This window comes from Guyanagaster necrorhizus, assembly GCF_019112545.1.
Source record: "Guyanagaster necrorhizus MCA 3950 unplaced genomic scaffold BT62scaffold_43, whole genome shotgun sequence".
Taxonomy (NCBI): Eukaryota; Fungi; Basidiomycota; class Agaricomycetes; order Agaricales; family Physalacriaceae; genus Guyanagaster; species Guyanagaster necrorhizus.
The window spans coordinates 256,430-277,347 of NW_025064922.1; the positions used below are offsets into that span (position 1 = coordinate 256,430).

Below are 20,918 nucleotides of genomic sequence, written 5' to 3' on the forward strand. Positions count from 1 at the left end.
TCAGCTTTGAACTAAAGTTTATTCTTTACTATCCTATCTCGAGTGACTTGCAACACCTTGATCACACACTCTATTCAACACATCAGTGAACTCAGTCAGTCTAACCTGAAGTGTGAGATTCTGAACTGTTTATCATGTGTTGATAGTCATATGGAGTTTGGACTTAATATATTCTCCATCTCAAAATGGAGTTGCTGAGAGAATAAACCGGACCCTTGTGGAGCATGCATATGCTATACTAGAAGAACATCACTTACCAAAGTTTCTATGGCCTAAGGCAGTGGCATATGCCACATACCTGAAGAACCGATGACTAATCAGAGCTATCAAAAATGATCTACCTCCAAAAGAAGTGTTTCAGGGCATGAAACCAGATATTTTGGCACTCCAGGAATTTGGAGTAAAGTGCTAGGTGTTGCAGCAAGATAACAAGAGGTCAAAACTGGACCCAAAGTCAAAAGAATTTATTTTCACAGGTCTTACAGATGAATCCAGGGCCTGAAGATATTATAACCCTCAAATCAGGCAGATTCAGACCTCAAGATATGTTATATTTTCTGAAAACAACACTACAGAGCCTATAGACACTGACTATATAGTCTCTCATTCTTTGTCACTCAAGAAGGAGTCAGAGAGCAAAGTTGAGCAGACTCCAGATAGAAATGATGGCATTTTGGATGATTCTATGGATACCAGAAATGCTGAACCAAAAGGGGAAATAGCCTCTGATATGTTATTGATCAAATCAAAGTTTCTAATATAGCATGAGAAAATGATCAAGCCACATGACAAATTAGCCTGGATCGCATCAAAGACCCAACCGAGTTACTAGACACTTCATAATCCAAGTGCACAAGCTGTGAAAACATCAGAACAACAGCATACCTCAGAAGAATCATCTTTAGAAGCTGTAAATATTGCAATAGACTATGCATGCATTGAAGAAACTGCAGACAACCTCAGTGATGAGCCATTAAGCTTTGAAGAAGCCAAGACAAGGTCAGACTGGCATCATTGGAAGAAAGCAATGGATGAAGAATACAATCTATTGACTTCCCTAAGCACATGGCAGCTGGAAAAATTACCCAAAGACAGATCACTTGTGGATTGCAAGTGGACTTACAGATTGAAAAGGGATGGTGATGAGAAAATCACCAGGTACAAGGCCAGACTTATTGCAAAAGGATTTTCACAGGTACCCGGCATTGATTTCTTCGAGACATATGCACCAGTTGTCAGGCTGGACACATTCTGCCTACTCATGGCAATTGCCACTCAAAGAAACCTAATCATTCATGGAATGGACATTGTTGAAGCTTACTTAAATGGTAAACTCAATGAATCCATTTATATGGCACAGCGACCTGAATATTCAGATGGGAGTGGAAAAGTGGCACACCTCAAATTAATGTTGTATGGACTCAAGCAATCTGGCTGAGTTTGGAATGACAAATTAAATGCTACATTTTTAGGAGTTGGATACACCAGATTGATCAGTGATCAATGTGTGTACATCAGACAAATGAGTTCTGGTCCTATAATTGTAGCTGTACATATTGATGACATGATATTGCTTGCCTCAAATGATGAAACCATGTCTAAAATGAAAGAAGAGCTTAAGAAGAAGCTAAATGTCACAGACATGAGGGAGATTCAATATATATTGGGCATAAAGATAGACAGGAATAGGGACAAGAGCACTATCACTCTATTCCAGAAGGCATATATTCTCAAAGTACTCGAGTGAATGGGCATGAATGACTGTCAACTGGTCAAAATGCTTATGGACTTGAATGTATAGCTAGAGAAAATTCTGATAGAAGACCCACAAGGTGTTGACACAGCCATCAGGCAATATTACCATACTGGTGTTGGATCACTAATGTATGCAGCCAATGGATCCTGGCCTGACATTGCACATGCTATCACTGAATTAAGCAAGTACATGCAGAATCTGGCTGCTAAGCATGTCACAGCCTTGAAGTGAGTTTTCCACTATCTGAAGGGAACTCTAGACTTCAGAATCACATATAGAGGGACTATGGATGAGCTGATACCTTATTCAGACTCAGACTGGGAAGAAGACAGAACAGATAGAAGATCAACATCTGGTTATATCTGTACCTATGCAGGAGGAGCTGTTACTTGGAGTTCAAAGAAACAGCCTACCATAGCCTTATCCACTATGGAAGCAGAATATATGGCCCTTGCACACACAACCTGGGAAGTAATTTGGCTATGAGCACTCTTAACCAAATTAGGATTGCCATCTTATGAAGTGATGACTATTTTCATCGACAACCAATCAGCAATCAAATTTGCTGAAAACCCCATATTCCATGCATGATCGAAGCATATAGACATACAGCACCACTTCGTTCATGAGCACATGGCTTCAAATAAAGTCAAAGTTCAGCACTGCACATCAGAGGAGAACTTAGCAGATATATTCACTAAAGGCCTACCAAGACCATTACATGAGTATCTATCTGCAGGTATTCTAGGAACTCAGAATTGAGGGGGAGTGTTGGGATAGCAATCCTGAGCGAGTACAAGAATGTACTCGAAGATATGATGCCAGTCAGCGGCAGCTGACTTGGATCGTGATCTGGACTTATTTAGTATTTCATAGAAAGATCTCGAAGTAATACAAAATGTATTTAAGTAGAACGTCTCTCTCTCGAGAGGCTAATTCTAATCCTCTGTACATTACTCTGCTCTCTACTTACAACACTTGCATAGCCACAACTAAGATTGCAGTACATAAACAATCAGTCGAAGTACGCATTGAATAATTCAACAACGTAAATGCAATATGACAGCGTTTTGTACGCGAAAGTCATACTGTACTGGTAAAGTTGGTATAGAGTTGAGATACATGTTAACGTGAGCGGTAATAACTGAATCGCGTGGGGGGTCGTTGAAGATTTGTGACATGAATTATCCGAGTCGGCAAGCGTGATCTACAACTCCATGCGGAGACTGATTTATACCGCTAGGGTAAAACACTTCTGAATGTGGATAGTCCACAAATAGTATGCTGCACCAGCGACTAAGCGTATCTATCATATGATAATTCAGGAGGGTATCAGCTAGCATGGATCAGAAGAAATTTCTCTCGCAGGATCTTAGTGGTCTTTCCACTAGTTCATTGAAATGTCTCCTGAGTCAACAGTATGATTCATATTCTATGTATGATTTTATGCTAGGATGATACGCAGCAACCAATCTAAGACACTGATTTATAATGAACGCGACTCGGGGCCGCCCAGGATCTGCGGTCCGTGGTATACTGCAAAGAATATAACAGATCTTCCGAGTCGGCAAGCACGATTCACAGCTCCCTTTAGAATATGATTTGCATCTCCCCTTCGGCAACGACACACCGCAAGCGATGATCTGCGTTGTGAAAGGAAAATATTGGGAGCGAATAAATATTGTTAAGTTACTAGTACAGTCGAATGTGGTGCACTAGAGAGGAATTCCTTCAATGACCCGGTGAACAACAGCATCAACTACCAATCCAGCAAGTATCAGATTCCCAATCGTCGGCGTGTGCAAGAAAAACTTCATACATTGCCTCGGCTTGTCAACATCCGTCACGACGAGTTCCTTCAGAAGAATGGATGTAGAAAGCGCCACGGCAACATAATACGCAATCCCCTGCTCGTTGAGGACACCAGCCAATGACATCAACACTGCAAAGCCGACAGTGGTGGCGGAGCAGATGTAAATCGTGTATTTGCCGCACAATATGGCGAGCGACTTGATGCCAATCTTGACATCATCCACCTTGTCCTGGTGCTGATACACCGTCTCGTATGTGATTGTCCACATCGTCGCACCGAGGTATGCAGCAGTGAGGGCGTGGTAGGAAATTTTGGCGTCAGGCGCCAGGTCTGCCCAGCCCATGTAGATACCGATGTTGAACATCAAGCCCTAAGGGAACGTCAGATCGCTGATTTCTGCATGAATCACAAAGGTACTTACCAAAGGAATGGGCGCAAAGTACATCCAGCGCTTGCATGTGGGGTACAGCACGTACAACGGCCACACGTACATGGAAATACGCAGACTGAATAGACGAGCATGGTAAGCATAGAAAAACTGTATCAGAGAGGAAACACTTACGCTCCAGGACTTAGGACCTTGAAAGCCAAAAAGACACCAATCACGACTTGGAGAGCGAAGAACAACCAGGCACGCTCAATGCTGATAGCACCTCTAGGGAGTGCCCGATTCTTCGTACGCTCCACGTTCGCGTCGATATCATAGTCGAGGATGTCGTCAATGGTCATGATCTGAGATCAAGGATGAGATAGCGAAGACGGCTTCGAACATCTAGACTCACCAAGCATTTGATCCCGATGCAAAGGAAAAAGTAGACGACGGCCCGGATAAGGCATTCCAGTCCCGTCAGCTGAGGGTAAGCGTGGTACACCATCGCTAAAGACCATGCTATCATTCCCGGTTAGCGAACGGAAACGGAAGTCCACAGACATCCACACTCACCCACTGGAAGAAACACCGTTGCACATCCCATCCCATTTTGGAGACGGCAGAGCTCCCAGCAAGCACCGATCTCAGTCCGAGTCGGTGGTGCGATGAGGGTTTTGACGTTCGAAGAGATCGAGGAGAAACCCAAAATGATCGTCTCCCTCGGACCCTTCTTGGAAATCAAGGAGGCGAAAGACTGCGAACAGATAGCAGTAGAGAGAGCCATTGGAGGAAGAGATAGTAGTAATGGTGGTAGAAGACTGTAGGATGCGGAGAACCTGATCTCCTCCCATTTTCACGCCCGTCCCTATATACCAGTCAGACGCTGGTGCATCCTCTCGTACGACCGTCGTAAACGAAACACTGGCAGCAGCGCAGGAACAAGGGGCAACGAATGAAATTTGATCGAGGACCGTCTGCATCTCAGATTGATGGTCGACGCCTGTGATCGACCGCGTAGTATTGGTCGATCTTGCTGATGTTTATCTCCATGCGGTTACATCCGCGTCCGACTCGCACGTTAGCGGTGATGCCCAATTGGGGAACCGCCTCATCATAGGAGCAAATCCTGGCCGCACGGACTGAACAGAAGCATCTGCGGATACATACTTCCTGCAGCATTCCTATCACATTGAACTGCATGCTGAAGAAGAATTTCGGGAAAGACGTATAGCACCCAACTCTCTTGTGCTAGCACTGTCGCGGTCATATGTTTACCTACACTCCATGACCAAGTTAGGGTAAGGATTGGCATAAATTGCTGATGATTTGTTTCCACTCACTGGATTGTTTCTTCTCCAAATATCCCGACTGTATGTTTTCACCTAATTACCTTTTGGGGGATTCCATACATAGACACCGGGGCATACAGTACCTCTGGCATTCGATAATTTTCAAGCAGAGAGCAACCTGCACTGCCACCCGACTCGGGGCCGTCGACTAATTGCGGTCCGAGTCAAGTTCGAGTCGGTAATCAAGGAATATATCCAGCTCTGCCTTCGCTTGCAGCCTTTTCATCATGTTGAAAAAAAAAAGATGAGGATCTTGGTTACGTAGGAGGACAGTGGCCTGAATGGTCGTTCATGATGGCCAAGTCATACTTAGAGCCCAGTCACCCTTGCGAAGTCATACTACAGCACCATCGTGTTCAAAGAGTCCTTCCGGATGGACTATGAGGTGGCGAGAAGATATCCCGGCCCGTTCTGCCTTGTGGCACTCGGGATCTGCGTGAGGGAGAAATGAAAGTCAAAAATCCCTATGGAGGTAATTTTGCAAATATATACCCATTTCAAAGCATTTTTAGAATCTTCCCCATTCGATTATTTGAGAATCGTGAAGAAATACGTGGGATCGGCGGCTTGAGTGAGACGGAGCATAGAAGAGAGAGGACCAGGAATAGTCATTCAGGAAGAGATCTGGCCTTTTATATAGTCACGTCCTGAGCATCGAAGAGAGGATGAACGCGATAGAGCGACTCGGATGCCTTCTCGCTTTCGGACCGCAGTTACTCAACGGCGCCGAGTCGGGTGGCAGTGCAGATTCAGGACACCCTCAGACGCGCTATGACTTGACTAAGAAAGGTTGTGTTGCTATCTGACCTAACAACATTGTTGCAATGCTGACAAGAGAAGCTATGAAAGAAAATATTCATCTCAATGAAAACTTTACGGATGGGAGGGCGATTGATACTTCAACGTTAATGTTTGGACATTTGCATAACGACGAACAAAAATTAGGGCTAACTGGTGACACTGGAAGCTGATAGAAGTAAGTAGACTTCGAAGGAAGTTGGAGAGAATGGTTATGTGGCTGTGCTCAGCTAGAACGAGGGGAACCAACAATTACAAATATACTGCTCCCTCTTTGAACTGCTATGGTCTTTCTCAGTTCTGGGTGCGCTTGTCAAATTACTATCCGAATGGCGATGAGATGGGAACTTTATGAAAAATAATCTTCCCTGTTGCTCAGAATTGGGATACTGCTTTCCTACAGTCCCTCTCACTAGCAAGCAACCAGTGCTTATACCCCTTCTGACTGTTGGAATCACACTGAAGTCGTTGGACCCTCGCTCAGGCAGCACTTGAAGACTTTGTCGTAGTTCACGGAGCAAATTGTACCAAAGAAAAAATTGGACGTTTCGGCATGTCTGTAACACCCGTGCCCAACAATACGAGCCCCCTCTTAGACAGTCCGGTAATTTCAAAGCGATATACATCTGTCTCCTACCACGAAACTGCCAGTTCCGGGGTTCTGCAGCACTATGGGAGCAATTGGTTTCGTGCACTTTGCGGCCAGGATTTGCTCCTATGATGAGGCGGTTCCCCAATTGGGCATCACCGCTAACGTGCGAGTCGGACGCGGATGTAACCGCATGGAGATAAACATCAGCAAGATCGACCAATACTACGCGGTCGATCACAGGCGTCGACCATCAATCTGAGATGCAGACGGTCCTCGATCAAATTTCATTCGTTGCCCCTTGTTCCTGCGCTGCTGCCAGTGTTTCGTTTACGACGGTCGTACGAGAGGATGCACCAGCGTCTGACTGGTATATAGGGACGGGCGTGAAAATGGGAGGAGATCAGGTTCTCCGCATCCTACAGTCTTCTACCACCATTACTACTATCTCTTCCTCCAATGGCTCTCTCTACTGCTATCTGTTCGCAGTCTTTCGCCTCCTTGATTTCCAAGAAGGGTCCGAGGGAGACGATCATTTTGGGTTTCTCCTCGATCTCTTCGAACGTCAAAACCCTCATCGCACCACCGACTCGGACTGAGATCGGTGCTTGCTGGGAGCTCTGCCGTCTCCAAAATGGGATGGGATGTGCAACGGTGTTTCTTCCAGTGGGTGAGTGTGGATGTCTGTGGACTTCCGTTTCCGTTCGCTAACCGGGAATGATAGCATGGTCTTTAGCGATGGTGTACCACGCTTACCCTCAGCTGACGGGACTGGAATGCCTTATCCGGGCCGTCGTCTACTTTTTCCTTTGCATCGGGATCAAATGCTTGGTGAGTCTAGATGTTCGAAGCCGTCTTCGCTATCTCATCCTTGATCTCAGATCATGACCATTGACGACATCCTCGACTATGATATCGACGCGAACGTGGAGCGCACGAAGAATCGGGCACTCCCTAGAGGTGCTATCAGCATTGAGCGTGCCTGGTTGTTCTTCGCTCTCCAAGTCGTGATTGGTGTCTTTTTGGCTTTCAAGGTCCTAAGTCCTGGAGCGTAAGTGTTTCCTCTCTGATACAGTTTTTCTATGCTCACCATACTCGTCTATTCAGTCTGCGTATTTCCATGTACGTGTGGCCGTTGTACGTGCTGTACCCCACATGCAAGCGCTGGATGTACTTTGCGCCCATTCCTTTGGTAAGTACCTTTGTGATTCATGCAGAAATCAGCGATCTGACGTTCCCTTAGGGCTTGATGTTCAACATCGGTATCTACATGGGCTGGGCAGACCTGGCGCCTGACGCCAAAATTTCCTACCACGCCCTCACTGCTGCATACCTCGGTGCGACGATGTGGACAATCACATACGAGACGGTGTATCAGCACCAGGACAAGGTGGATGATGTCAAGATTGGCATCAAGTCGCTCGCCATATTGTGCGGCAAATACACGATTTACATCTGCTCCGCCACCACTGTCGGCTTTGCAGTGTTGATGTCATTGGCTGGTGTCCTCAACGAGCAGGGGATTGCGTATTATGTTGCCGTGGCGCTTTCTAAATCCATTCTTCTGAAGGAACTCGTCGTGACGGATGTTGACAAGCCGAGGCAATGTATGAAGTTTTTCTTGCACACGCCGACGATTGGGAATCTGATACTTGCTGGATTGGTAGTTGATGCTGTTGTTCACCGGGTCATTGAAGGAATTCCTCTCTAGTGCACCACATTCGACTGTACTAGTAACTTAACAATATTTATTCGCTCCCAATATTTTCCTTTCACAACGCAGATCATCGCTTGCGGTGTGTCGTTGCCGAAGGGGAGATGCAAATCATATTCTAAAGGGAGCTGTGAATCGTGCTTGCCGACTCGGAAGATCTGTTATATTCTTTGCAGTATACCACGGACCGCAGATCCTGGGCGGCCCCGAGTCGCGTTCATTATAAATCAGTGTCTTAGATTGGTTGCTGCGTATCATCCTGGCATAAAATCATACATAGAATATGAATCATACTGTTGACTCAGGAGACATTTCCATGACTGCTATGCTGTCGCCTGATCAGAGTATGCTTTAATATTCATATATATATATCGACAGCAAGTCACTTTAAGTTGAAAAAAATCTTCGAAAAGACACAGGGCTTATTCTTTACTGATGACAAAGTGGAATCACACTGATACCAGGGCCTCTAGCCTGAAATGCAGCGCCAATCGAACGCCCAAGCGGGAATTTCTGATACATTATTCTAACGATGATAGAATTGTCGACGCTTGCTCTGAGGCTCAATCCGGGAGAAGACCTATGTGTGCACCAAATAGCGGGGGACCATTCGATCGATGTACACTATCAATTATGTATGTTCTCGAATGGCAACAAGGGCAATGTCATGTGAAAGGCAATTGTTTGCGGTGTTTTTGTTCAGCCTACACCTGCTCCTCGCAATGCTTCGTCAACAATCTACACCAAATGGTGGTTTTAGATATGGCGGTGGTGGACCTGTCACTGTCGCTTGGGATTCCATCATCGGCACTGGACGGAGGAAATGCAAGGAGGGTCATATGCAATGACAAGCTGTAAGCACTTAGCTGTAGCGAGAAGCGGACATATATGTCAGTACTTAGGGCCCAAGAGGCGAAAACGCAGTTCCATAATATGACCGAAGATTCTAATATACATTTTCAGGAATATCAACGGATAATGTAATGCGTCGACGGAGAGAAAGACTTCCGAGTCAGCTAAACGGAGACATGAGGCGTTGAAACTTAAACTGCGCGTCGCTCAACTGCAAACTGTTTTGGACAACCGGTCCATTATCCAGACTTGACTCTCGACCCTTGTGCAATAAGGTAACCTCTCCCATGCTGACTGGCGATAAGGGTATCGATAAGTCAGCAAATAAACATGAGAGGGCAGCTTCGGTTATGTTGCCTTACTAAGCAAGGCTAGCAAGTGTCGTATAATCACGACCACGTGTTCACAAAGTGTTACGCATTACGTGCGCTAGTGTGACAAATGGAAAGTGCTATCCTCCTTCGCTTCCTTCTACCGCCATGATTTGCATTGCATTGTGGAACTTCCAAAAACATGGTTATGTTGAGAGGTTCATCCAACGCCCATCGTGGCACCTTTCGGATTCCCTCTATTTATAGTCAAGTGTTTCACGATCGCCACCATATTTCATTTTTTTCGTCTCCTGTCGTACCACAGTCTTTTACAAACCATTCTGGTGAAGACTGAGATCATTGTTTACTAACAGATGAGAGCCGACTGCGGAAGTCGTCCTAGTAGACCCTGAAGTGACTCTGCTCAAGGCTAACCGACCCTGATCTAATACGGATATACTGTTGCTGGTTGATATGGAGAAAAGGTTATAGCGTCAGTATTCTTCATGTTCTTATTTAATGGATTTTGGAGCTATAATATGTCCAATCTCATACCAGATTACGCTATTAACTGATGTTCATACCAAAACGCAGGCGGCAACATGGCGAACATGGGCCTTCTCAACAAAACTGATGCTACATCGAACTAGGAACCAGCAGCAATTGTTCCCTTGGCTTCGTTTCTTCCGCGGGGCAACCGCGGGTTCATTGGTCCCGCACCATATCCAAAAGTCTAGGCCATCGTTTTAGTAGACATCGTGATCGATAACCACTCTAGAATTTATAACAGGTCACCGACGCTAAACTCTTCTTAGCTAAAGCTCCCTCTTGCACTCGGAACCAATCAAAGAAGATGGCATTGACATGAAGAAGTATACTCCCGATGAACTATAGGAGATGTGCCCTGTTAAGCACAATTCTTAAATGCGTAACTGGAGCCTCGAAGGAAAATGTGGGCCTGGCAAATTTCTGATTCTGTATGATACCTGCTGCCAATTATCGATAGGAGATAGTTCACCTCAGCTTAGAAGACGCACTACAACGACGACGGTTGACCACCTACACATCCTCTAACGATCCCATGACTCCTGGTTATTTTCAACGAACTCCCTCACTTGGACCCAATCCCTGCAAACGTGATCAACATGATTTCCGGATACTCCCATATCAGTTGAACCATCCGACAAAACGAGCACCTGGCCAGGCTCCAGCGTAATGTCTGCGGTACATTGTACTGTCTGCCTTAGAACGTCCAGGCAATACTCCGTCTCTTTGGAGTCGATGGAATTAATGTCGCGTGCCAGTGACTCGCCGTTGAAAACGTCTCGAAGTGTCACAAAGGCAACACGGACTGTATTCAAGCACCTCAGCTGCAGGTACAACGAGACATCATACTTGCTGCCGTCCAGCAGGATCTGACCGCCATGCGGAGGAGTCAGAGACGCCCATTCGTCGTCCGACGTGATACTGTAATTCCCGAACTGGAATCTCAACACGGCGTCGTTGATTCGTTCCGGCAGCTCGCTGATTTCTCCCCAGTATGTATGTAAATCTTCGACAAAATCAGATCTGAGGATATTACACAGGAACTTGACGATATCTCACCTACGATAGATGAGTATTCTGGGGTTTCGTGACGCGCATATAGCGTGCTGAGTATGTTGAGCGCTGTGCCGATTGAAAGCAAAGTGATGCCTAGCGTCAGGAACACAGAGCGCGTCATGGGACGAAGTATGTTGGGCGTAAGTAGGGTAACGGTTAGTCGCTTTATGAAATGGCTATAATGGAAGAATGCGGGGCGTGCATACGCTCCAAAGAATCACAAGGAAAAAGTTTGTTCAGCTCGAACGATCGTATAATTCATGTGGAGATCTTACCAACTCATCTAAGCGATACTATTGGTACGATGGAATGTTCACCTGTATCAGAAACGGCGTCAGCCGTAAACCGTCCGCTCCTACGGGCAGTTTCGAAGCTCCAGACCGTGTCAAATGCTACATGTATTCAATAGACGCAAGAAACAAAATCCCTGGGCGTTGCACTGGAACAGCTAGTGAGGGGAACTCGGAAAACACGAGATCACTTCGTGTTTAGATAGGCTGGGTCCGGATACAGATGCACCGGATTGCCGAATTAAAGGTGGAGATTTGGGGTTCGTTGAAGAGTAAGGGGCGCTCCCTCAGGGGAGGATTTATTTTCGTGCCATGAGAATAAATCATCAATTCCGGAAACGTTCAACGTATATAAACCACTGACTTGCACTTTAGAACAGCATCTCTCCCTTCTCACTATCAGAATGAAGTTTGTATTCGCCTTCTTATTAGTAGTGCTCGGCGCATCTGCGTCCACGCAAGCATTATCCGTTGATACCGGTGATTTACCTTGACTATGTTTGCTCTCTGTTTTACTGACTGCGCTCGCAGACGGTCAAGCCCGTAAGGCGTTCCTTACTTCAAGATGCGCCAAGCTGACTTAAATCCAGTTTCTCGGCGTTGGTTCCGGGCTGCAGAGGCAGAGCCCGCGAAAGAAGAAGTCAAAAGATCGGACTGACATACACCGGTAAGCGAAGTAGGTAAAATGTGAAAATCAACGTACTGAAAAAAATTTCCGGAGCAGCTGCGAGGGTGTAGAGACGCGTTCTTTTACCGCGGAAGGATCATTTAAATATCCAATAATATGCAAATGCCAATATGATGTTTATGGAAAGAAATAAGAGAGCGAAAAAAGGTCGAACTGGAAAGATACGGAAGCTTCTGAAGATATTAATCATGGGAAGGCGTGCTCTTCAGAGAATCATTTTTTAACGGCGGCCAACCACGACTAGGACAGATCGACGAAAAAGAGAAAGCAAGACTGACATAAGACAGCAGAATTTCCTAGGCTCCGTACTGCGGTTGGTCACGATGGCGTAGGCTGCTTTGCCAGTCTGAGTACATGCATTCTATAGACATCTGAAAAATGCAAAGCGTTGAGGATCGGACATAACAAATGAACAACGCGTGCCGCGTGCACTATGGAAAACTGACATGAAATAGAGATGTAGCGGAATGAACTACGCTCCTAGCACGAAGGCAAAGAAACTGGAAATCACCAAAAGATTTACGGACAGAATAGGTTAAAGGCCTGGCAGCTTTGCATCTGTCTAAAGTTATTCTTTCTTCTCTCGCCGCTTTCAAGGAGGTACAGTCTGAGTCGAACGTTATCGCACGAGAAGACCGCTAGCATCCACCTAACTATGATATGATGAAGATGAGAATCTCGGGTTTTAGACTCCAATGGAGGAGGAAAAAAACATACTGGTCAATTCAAATTGCTTGATGTGGAGACTCCGCGGGTCGAGGACTCGTATTCAGCTAGAAGTTATAGCGTGCAATCTCATTGTGATGATGTGTTAGTCTGGGACGGTATGGCGCAAAGATCTTTGCATCTACCTATGCATCACTAATGGAATGGTGATAATGGAATGAAGTTAACATTAATCAAGCTCAGAGGTCCGAGTATGACTCACATCTAGAAGAAAGAAAGTTTGCCACATGTCGTTAAACAAAATTGACGAAGGCATACCAGGAAATAGGGGCCCAGGGGGGGAACCAACATTAGCCGTTGCTCGCCGTGGACAATGATGGACATAGCAGGTCATCCATCCGCTCCAGCTGAGGGTTGGTACGTATGTTGGATCTGTGGAAAGGCTCAGCTGGGTGAGTTGCTGGGTAAAAGATACCTACAAAGTGTTGATGGTGAGGTCGCTCTAGGCCAGTGCACTTCCAACGACTAACCGGCCAAACTATTACCGAGGATGATAGAAGAGAACTGCTGGGCGCCGCAGATGATGATGGGAGGAAGCTTCGAGGAAAGGTCGAGTAGTACAAGCAAGCCTTTATGGATTTCGGAACTGTGTAAGCCAAGGTTTGAAATATTGGGTTCATTGGGCTCGCTGGGTGCCTAGCTAAAAGAAGGAGCGTTAACCCTGCGCAGGGAAAAAAAGGCGTACGCATACCAACTGCCGCCTGCTTGTTCAAGAGTCGCACTGACATTCAATACACAGCATGTTCCTACACCGCGGTTGTTTCGTCGCGTCATACTATGCTCGTCGACCATCGTGGAAGCGCAAAGGTCATCATCAAAGGAGAGGCTGGTTGAAATGGCCTAAACTCGAACGATTACTCTTAGCAACGAAAGCAGTCCCTGACATCACAAGAACGTACATGTGCCTTATGGTACAGCACTGACACTGGCAAACGTTATGCCCTTGCTCATCGTCCGTATTCTTGTTGCGTTGGTGTTGAACGCGAGTCTCGGCCTTGATGGAGCCATGGCACCACCTTGACGACGCCGTGCCCTTGCTCACCAGATACATAGTGTCAAGGTTTCCTCATCACAGCGTGCGCAGCCTGCCTCTTGACAATGGATCCATCGTATTTCACTCCGTCGTCTTGGCGGATGGGATAGTGGACGAGAGCCGAAGATAGCCGGTGTGGGAAAGTGCACTTTCCGACTGTCTGCCACATCTCGGACGCAGGGGATGCGATGGTCGTGGAGCTCAGGGAGAATGGATATTAATCCGGGTTCAGAACGTTCGAGTTCCAGTGCGTGCCAGGCCAACATTTACCATACAAACTTTGGTCACTAACTTTTGGATGTAGGCCATACCTAATCAGCATTGTTGGTATCCTTTGTGAATTTCTTGCCCAGGCAATTATGGGATATTTTTGGTGGAAACGTGATGCTCATTCAGGTTCTCAGATATTCGTAATAATGGAACGGCAGGTAGAGGAACAACGACTATATATGCCAAGGTGACCTTCACAGTTGTCCTCATTTGGCGTACTCTTATCATTCGCTTCTTTTCTCAGTTTATATTTATTACGATCCTCTAAAATATCTTTCGTGCGTACTCACTGATGTGCTCTCATTGCGCTTTTTCTTATCCTTGTCATTTAGGTATATGCTTAGGTTTTGTATGCTGGTGAAATGCGATACTTTCTGTGCGACTATTCTACTTGCGGTGACAAGTCTTGTTTCACCGAAAGTGAGCAATAGAAGTGGAATAGGAGAGTTGGTGCTCCATACTGTTTAAGACTGGGTCCGACCCCTTTTCTTTCTTCTCTGCAACCATGATTGACAACGAGTGTGTTGGGTCAGGACAGTCTTCAGGAGACAGCCATAAAGCCAAACTTTCATTTTCTTCCGTGACACCGGTAGATGTGCAAGTTCGGAACCTTTCTGTGCAGGTCGAGAGCAGCACCCGTCAATGGAAAGATCGCTTTCCTAGCTTCAGGAAATCTACTTCAGATCTGGAGACTCCCCAGACTAAATGTCTTCTTACCCATATCGACGCTGATTTCCCTCATGGTACTCTGACGGGCATCCTTGGAAGTAGAGGTAGTGGAAAGGTATGCAAAATAGTATTAATTTCAGATTGTCCTCTGATACACCCCTTTAGACAACACTGCTCAATGTTCTGTCTGAACGCATGTATGATAGCAACCTCTCTGTTCAAGGAGAGCGGTTGCATAACAATTCAACATCCCTATCTAGCATTTCACATGCCTATGTCGGTCAGACAGACTCCCTTCTTCCCACTGTCACTGTGCATGAAACTCTCACATTCGCTGCAAGCTTACTTCTTCCCACTTCCATTAGTCGCATCCAGCGTGCAAAACTCGTTGACAATATCATTGTAGAGCTTGGACTCAAGGACTGTTCGAACTCATGTGTCGGAGATGGTGTCCGCCACATGGGGTGTTCTAGTGGAGGTCTGAGACTCATCAGTCTGGGCATCGAGTTGCTGAGAAACCCCTCTGTACTGTTTCTGGAAGAGCCGACGACAGGTCTTGACCCAACAAGTGCGTTTCACATTGTGACGAAGCTGAAGAGTCTCACACAGAAGGGCGTAACAGTCATTATGACGTTGCATCAGCCTCGTTCTGATGTGTTTCGTATGCTTGATAGGGTGATACTACTTTCCCAAGGGCATTCACTTTATGCTGGTGTGGCCTCAGAGGCCGTTCCATGGTTCGAACGACTTGTCCGCCCATTAGAACTACACCGCAATCCTGCAGATTATCTGATCGATATTGGTGCCATCAATGTCTGCATGGGTGCAGCTGAGGAGACCGCTCCAAGTCGCATCAGCAGGCTCATCGCAGCATGGAAATCAGAGTCAGCTATCCGATTCCCCCCACTCAAGAGCAAATTGACAATCAGCCCTGTTGATCCACATGATGTGATCAAGGCAGCCTGTTGGTCATGTCATACATGGACTTACCCTGATATCCCAGAAGCTGAAGGCAAGCAATCATGATTCATTTGGTCTTGGCTCAGGTTTATGTGTTCATGATTGTGGGGTTATTCATTGGAGTAGTGTTTTATCAAATTTCTGACTTGTTGTCAGGAATCAAGAAGCATTAGGGTGTGCTGTATATCTCAGTGGGACTGCAGGAGTACCTGGTGATGATGTACGAGGTGTGTCATCTGATCATGATAGATCTTCCTGTCGTCGATGGGGAGCACAGTGACAGTATCGTCGGCATTGTCCCATGGGTCATAAGTGTTGGGAAACAAGCCGGTGACTCGGTCATGGATATGATCTGGGCCTTTTAGCCATCGCCACATCGACGCGTACTTATGTGTCTGTTCCCATAGTTTCTCTTTCCTCTTCTTACGGACTATTTTAGTTTACTCTTAGAATATACTATAACACTTAGAGAGGTATAAGAGCCTCGCATTTGTACCATAGTTTTCACAGAATATCCATTTTGCTTCTACTCTTCCAACTACCAGCTGCTAACAATAAGCTGCTGTTATTAAGCTGGCCTCTTGGTAATTCTTAGCGCTCATCGATTATTCCTGATGGCGATCCTCGTTGTTATATTGTAGATCAGTATTGGTTTCTTCTCACTGATTGGACATGATCACGCGAGTATCCAATCTCGTGTTGGTTGTATCCAGAAAGACGCTTTCGCGCGAGTCGTCGAGTGTACCCTTTTTCCTGTGATCTAATGAGGTCGGAATAGCGTTCTTCATTGGCATCCTGCAGACCGTCGCGGTCATTCTGATAGAACGCGATTTCTTCTATAGGGTGAGCATGCTTACTGTTTTCTTAGCATTCATTAGTCTCACTTCCCATAGGAATATGACAATGGAGTTTACTCTATCGAAGCATTCTTAACCTCATATGTATTCTTGGCACTCCCTTTCGAGATTGTCCCTGCATTGATCTATTCTCTCTTTGTTTCAGTCTCTGCCAATCTTGGGAGGACAGTCCAGATATACTTCACCACTACCTTGAATGGGCTATGTATCACCAATGCTGGAGTCTCTTGGTATAATCATGAATACCTTCATGACCCAGGACACCGATCTGGCCCTGAACATCATGAATATTTTCATGTCTATCACGATGTATATGGCAGGTAAGATACATTTGCCTTCGTTTTAACTGTTGCTTATCGTTCGTTATAACTCAGGTCTTATGATCTTGAACTGCCAGAGTTTCTGAAGGCTTTGAATAAGTTGAATCCCCTTGTTTACTCCGTTCGGAATATGATGCCTTACGTGCTCCGCGACCAGACGTTCTCTTGGGGGGGACGATCAAAAACTCACAGACAGATCATGCGCAACCAGTACAGGCGAACAAGTACTGAAAATCTTCAATTTAGAGAACGTCAACGCCCGCCCCTCTGAACCTTTTCACGGTCGTAATCAGTACCGTTGTCTACCGCCTTCTTGCTTACCCGGTATTGAAGCTGATAGGGAGCCTTGCATTACTCGATAGTGCTATCTTCTTTCCTTTTGATACAAGTCCCATTAACTTCTCCAGACATGGAATGACCTGTATGTGCGTCGCGGATTTATCACTGTACCGCCGCTCGATCTCTGCATGAGAAGGTACTTGTTGTATTTGATATTATATCGAGTAGGAGTAGTGTACACCGCTACATATCGCTTTACATATCCATTTGATCCCTAAGACACCCTCAAATCCATGCAATATTCTTGGCTGACAGCGGGGCGTTGTGATCTACAGTCTCACCTGGTCTATGCCTCTGTTGCAATGGATTTCCCTGCCTTTTAACAGGTGCAAATCAGTCACCCTGCCCCTGCATCATGTATTCGCATCATCAAACTTTCCCTCCTCCTGATCTCTCCGGAACGTCCGTTTCGCGTGCCTGAGCAAATGCACCATCGACGACGGCGTCATACCTTCCATCCTCTTCGCTGCTCCCTGCACCCACCACAAATCAGACTCCGCATCACAGAAATCTCGAACACAACTCACGATGGTCGTCGGCCGAACCTTGAAGAGTCGCTCCCGAATCTCCGAACTCAATCCTTTCACAGTAAGATAGTCCATCATAGGATCAAGCATAAGACTCTCGTCTACCATAAAGTCGCGTAAATCGGCTTGTTGCCTGGCCAGAAAAGGCTGGTATCGGCCTGTACATCTGCATGTCAATGCCGTTTTGCAGTAGGACTCTCAGCCACCATACCCTCGGTGTCAATGCGCGCCAGCAGTCTCGGATCGGTATTGGCCAAAAGCGGGATGTCCTTGATGAATTCCGCAGACGATATCGTTTGGTATCGCAGCAAATCAAAGGCGCTGGAGAGGGAGAAGCATAAGAAACTTCCAAGTCATACCACACGCAGCTCACCTTCTCATTTTTCCGTCCGATGGAACGGTATATCCTCGAGACTTCCAGTTCTGGCGGATATAAAATGTGAAATGGGTCTGCACCAAAAAGCTATTGGCCTACCTGTGTACTGAGTACACAACCTTTCAAGACGTCGATGATCTGGTTGTATGTCTGTAGCATCTGACTGAAAGACCGCCAACGTTCTTCTGATACCGCGCCAACATGGTATGCTTTGTAGACGAAATCAATCAAATCCCAGCATCAAGATACAAACGAAGTCAAACCTTTGGCTGTTAACCGCATATCGGAGTTTTCAGGCCGCAGCGTCATTCGATATTCCGACCGCGAGGTTAACATCCGGTCTGTAAGTATGATTAATAGGCCCAACGGTGTAGTTGAAGACCCTTACATGGCTCGTCCGCTCCTTTGACTATGAGATCATCGATGAGGACTCCGATGAAGCTCTCTGCCCTTGTAAGGATGAACGGTGGACGCTGCAGCGCCGCTAATCCCGCGTTGATGCCTGCAACAATACCTTGAGCTGCGGCTTCTTCGTAGCCTGTGGTACCTGATGCAGACATTAATAAATGAGAAATATAGTCAGGGCCTTTGGAAATACCATTAATCTGTCCGGCGAGGAAAAGGCCCTATGATGGCGTCAGAACCACATTGCATATAACTGAGAAAGGAGGATACGCTACCTTGATACGCTTCGTCTCCAGTGTTGCTGATAAAGTGAGTTAGCTGGAATGACAAGCACAGAATTGTACGCTCACGTAAGAGTTCCCGAGGATCCACATAGTCGTATTCCACACCATATGCGGGTCTGACCATTTTAACATTCTCCAGACCCTCAATGGTTCGCATCATCGGCTCCTGGACTTCCTCTGGAAGGCTACAGGAGATCCCATTGGGATATATTACATCTACTGGACGTCAGGCGGCCCGGAGACGAACACGCAACAAAGTACACACCAGAGTCATAACCCTCAGGCTCTAGCCAGACAGTATGGGAATCGCGATCGAATCGCAAGATTTTCGCCTCCAGTGACGGACAATATCGGGGTCCTTTCTTCGTTTCCTGTATATGAACGCTGCGGTGCATATTGTCCTTGACTATCTGATGTGTAGATGGATTGGTCCTGGTCATATAACAAGGCACTTGATTGCTCTACAATCATGAGATTCAATTTAGAATACCAACCTTTAGAACTCACTGCATTTGGTACAACATCGTTGAGAAAGCTGAAAGGAGCTGGGACTTCATCACCGTCCTGACGGTCGAGTGTCGTAAAGTCTACTGTTTTTCCGTCAAGGCGAGCCGGCGTCCCTGTCTGTAGGCGTCCGAGTCTGAATCCAGCTGCCCGAAGCGAACCGGACAGGCCTGGGGCGGGGTCTTCGTTGATTCTTCCAGCAGGAAACGTCTTCGGACCTGCGATAACGTTAATTTTAGAGACGTAAAAGCGATACGGCAGGTACCGATGTGGATTTCTCCACCAAGGAAGGTTCCGGTGCAAACGACGACTTGGGTACAAGGTATGATCTCCCCAGTGTCTGAATGGAGTGTCAGGGTCTGTGTCAGCAAAGAAAATAGAGGCTGCGACGCACCAAGTCTAACACCCTGAATCCGCCCCCATGTAGCATCAGGATTGTTCTCGTGGTCGAATACAAGGTCAAAAACATCCGCAGCGCGGATATGTAGGTTTTCTTGATGTTTGGCGAGCTCCCTCTTCATATGGCGCTTGTACAGCTTGCGGTCAATTTGGGCCCTTGGTCCCTGGAGATGAATTGTTACTCAAATGGCTTAAACATCGGCTATCACGTACCCAAACGGCCGACCCCTTCGTCGCGTTAAGCATCCGAAACATTATGCCAGACATATCTGTTTTTTTAGATCAGCTTGTATACAGCAATAGGGATAACGACCACGCACCGGCGACACGACCCATCAACCCGTCCATCGCGTCGACTTCACGAACCAGTGTGCCTTTGCCAACACCTCCAATAGACGGATTGCAGGAAAGTTCACCGATGTTTTCCAAATTCTTCGTCAACAAAAGCGTTTTTGCACCTGAGCGACACGCCGCTGCCGCTGCCTCGCATCCCGCATGTCCAGCACCGATAACACAGACTTGAAACAAGCGGAGGTCAAGAAAAAGCTGACTACTGTGCGAGGAACTTCACCTTGGTAGGGCTCGGAAACATGGTCGACGACAGAAGAGAAATGTCTATGCAGGCGCAAGCGAGTCCATGGTCTGCGAATTAAATGGTTGAGCATTCCAAACTGCAGGCCTCGTCGTGGGTGAAGAGAGAGAAATTCAGATTTAATATTTGAATAATTTGAAGTTTGAAATTCGAAGTAAAATATTACCAAAATTATTCTCCTTGTTTGTCCTAACTCCTCTACTTGAAGTCCTGCTGATGCATTTACCTCTTTTCTCTCGGCTATAGCGGCGTTGCACTCGCATCATACCAGTACTGCTGTATGTTCTGGCTCTCTAGCGGGTTTGGTCTTGTGATGTACGAAATTGGCCCAACTTCTTACTGGCAGGCTCGTAGTGAAAGAATTTGGCAAACGCGACTGAATGTATCGGATGGCGCTGCCTCTACCTGAGGCAGTCGATACATTGGATACTTTGTCGAATGACAGAAAGTTCGCATCCCTGCTTCCCACCGTTTCATTCAGTCATCGTCATTGAGGACGAGTGGACCAAGAGATTCCTTGTGCAG

General features: G+C 46.4%; 7 protein-coding genes across 7 annotated transcripts; 3 read left to right on the forward strand and 4 right to left on the reverse strand.

Annotated features, from left to right (window-relative positions):
- Positions 1 to 3,460: 3,460 nt before the first annotated feature.
- BT62DRAFT_937562 (UbiA-domain-containing protein) lies at positions 3,461 to 5,042 on the reverse strand. The gene is made up of 5 exons (XM_043187348.1): positions 4,513 to 5,042; positions 4,352 to 4,458; positions 4,132 to 4,301; positions 3,991 to 4,075; positions 3,461 to 3,939 (listed from the first exon to the last, which is right to left on the reverse strand). The coding sequence occupies exons 1-5, from the start codon at positions 4,721 to 4,723 to the stop codon at positions 3,472 to 3,474; spliced, it is 1,041 nt and encodes a 346-aa protein (XP_043034461.1). The 5' UTR covers positions 4,724 to 5,042; the 3' UTR covers positions 3,461 to 3,471.
- A 1,773-nt stretch (positions 5,043 to 6,815) lies between these two features.
- Positions 6,816 to 8,397, forward strand: BT62DRAFT_937564 (UbiA-domain-containing protein). The gene is made up of 5 exons (XM_043187349.1): positions 6,816 to 7,345; positions 7,400 to 7,506; positions 7,557 to 7,726; positions 7,783 to 7,867; positions 7,919 to 8,397. Exons 1-5 carry the CDS (start codon positions 7,135 to 7,137, stop codon positions 8,384 to 8,386), a joined length of 1,041 nt encoding a protein of 346 aa, XP_043034462.1. The 5' UTR covers positions 6,816 to 7,134; the 3' UTR covers positions 8,387 to 8,397.
- Positions 8,398 to 10,537: 2,140 nt separating this feature from the next.
- BT62DRAFT_997440 (uncharacterized protein) lies at positions 10,538 to 11,425 on the reverse strand. Its single transcript, XM_043190654.1, has 2 exons — positions 11,158 to 11,425; positions 10,538 to 11,104 (listed from the first exon to the last, which is right to left on the reverse strand). The coding sequence occupies exons 1-2, from the start codon at positions 11,273 to 11,275 to the stop codon at positions 10,623 to 10,625; spliced, it is 600 nt and encodes a 199-aa protein (XP_043034463.1). The 5' UTR covers positions 11,276 to 11,425; the 3' UTR covers positions 10,538 to 10,622.
- Positions 11,426 to 11,848: 423 nt separating this feature from the next.
- BT62DRAFT_1012183 (uncharacterized protein) lies at positions 11,849 to 12,102 on the forward strand (the record flags this gene model as incomplete). Its single annotated transcript, XM_043177897.1, has 3 exons — positions 11,849 to 11,924; positions 11,976 to 11,987; positions 12,035 to 12,102. The coding sequence occupies 3 exons, from the start codon at positions 11,849 to 11,851 to the stop codon at positions 12,100 to 12,102; spliced, it is 156 nt and encodes a 51-aa protein (XP_043034464.1).
- Positions 12,103 to 13,076: 974 nt separating this feature from the next.
- On the reverse strand, positions 13,077 to 13,777 carry BT62DRAFT_559657 (uncharacterized protein). Its single transcript, XM_043181398.1, has 4 exons — positions 13,758 to 13,777; positions 13,585 to 13,698; positions 13,278 to 13,498; positions 13,077 to 13,230 (listed from the first exon to the last, which is right to left on the reverse strand). Exons 2-4 carry the CDS (start codon positions 13,598 to 13,600, stop codon positions 13,189 to 13,191), a joined length of 279 nt encoding a protein of 92 aa, XP_043034465.1. The 5' UTR covers positions 13,601 to 13,698; positions 13,758 to 13,777; the 3' UTR covers positions 13,077 to 13,188.
- An 889-nt stretch (positions 13,778 to 14,666) lies between these two features.
- Positions 14,667 to 15,856, forward strand: BT62DRAFT_1012185 (P-loop containing nucleoside triphosphate hydrolase protein; the record flags this gene model as incomplete). The annotated part of the gene is made up of 2 exons (XM_043177898.1): positions 14,667 to 14,945; positions 14,996 to 15,856. 2 exons carry the CDS (start codon positions 14,667 to 14,669, stop codon positions 15,854 to 15,856), a joined length of 1,140 nt encoding a protein of 379 aa, XP_043034466.1.
- Positions 15,857 to 17,428: 1,572 nt separating this feature from the next.
- On the reverse strand, positions 17,429 to 20,500 carry BT62DRAFT_937570 (glucose-inhibited division protein A subfamily). The gene is made up of 17 exons (XM_043187350.1): positions 20,373 to 20,500; positions 20,122 to 20,319; positions 20,015 to 20,070; positions 19,797 to 19,965; positions 19,668 to 19,742; positions 19,406 to 19,620; positions 19,164 to 19,359; positions 18,965 to 19,114; positions 18,890 to 18,915; positions 18,808 to 18,835; positions 18,598 to 18,756; positions 18,473 to 18,550; positions 18,309 to 18,418; positions 18,207 to 18,256; positions 18,045 to 18,154; positions 17,834 to 17,991; positions 17,429 to 17,779 (listed from the first exon to the last, which is right to left on the reverse strand). The coding sequence occupies exons 1-17, from the start codon at positions 20,464 to 20,466 to the stop codon at positions 17,660 to 17,662; spliced, it is 1,992 nt and encodes a 663-aa protein (XP_043034467.1). The 5' UTR covers positions 20,467 to 20,500; the 3' UTR covers positions 17,429 to 17,659.
- Between the last annotated feature and the right edge of the window lie 418 nt (positions 20,501 to 20,918).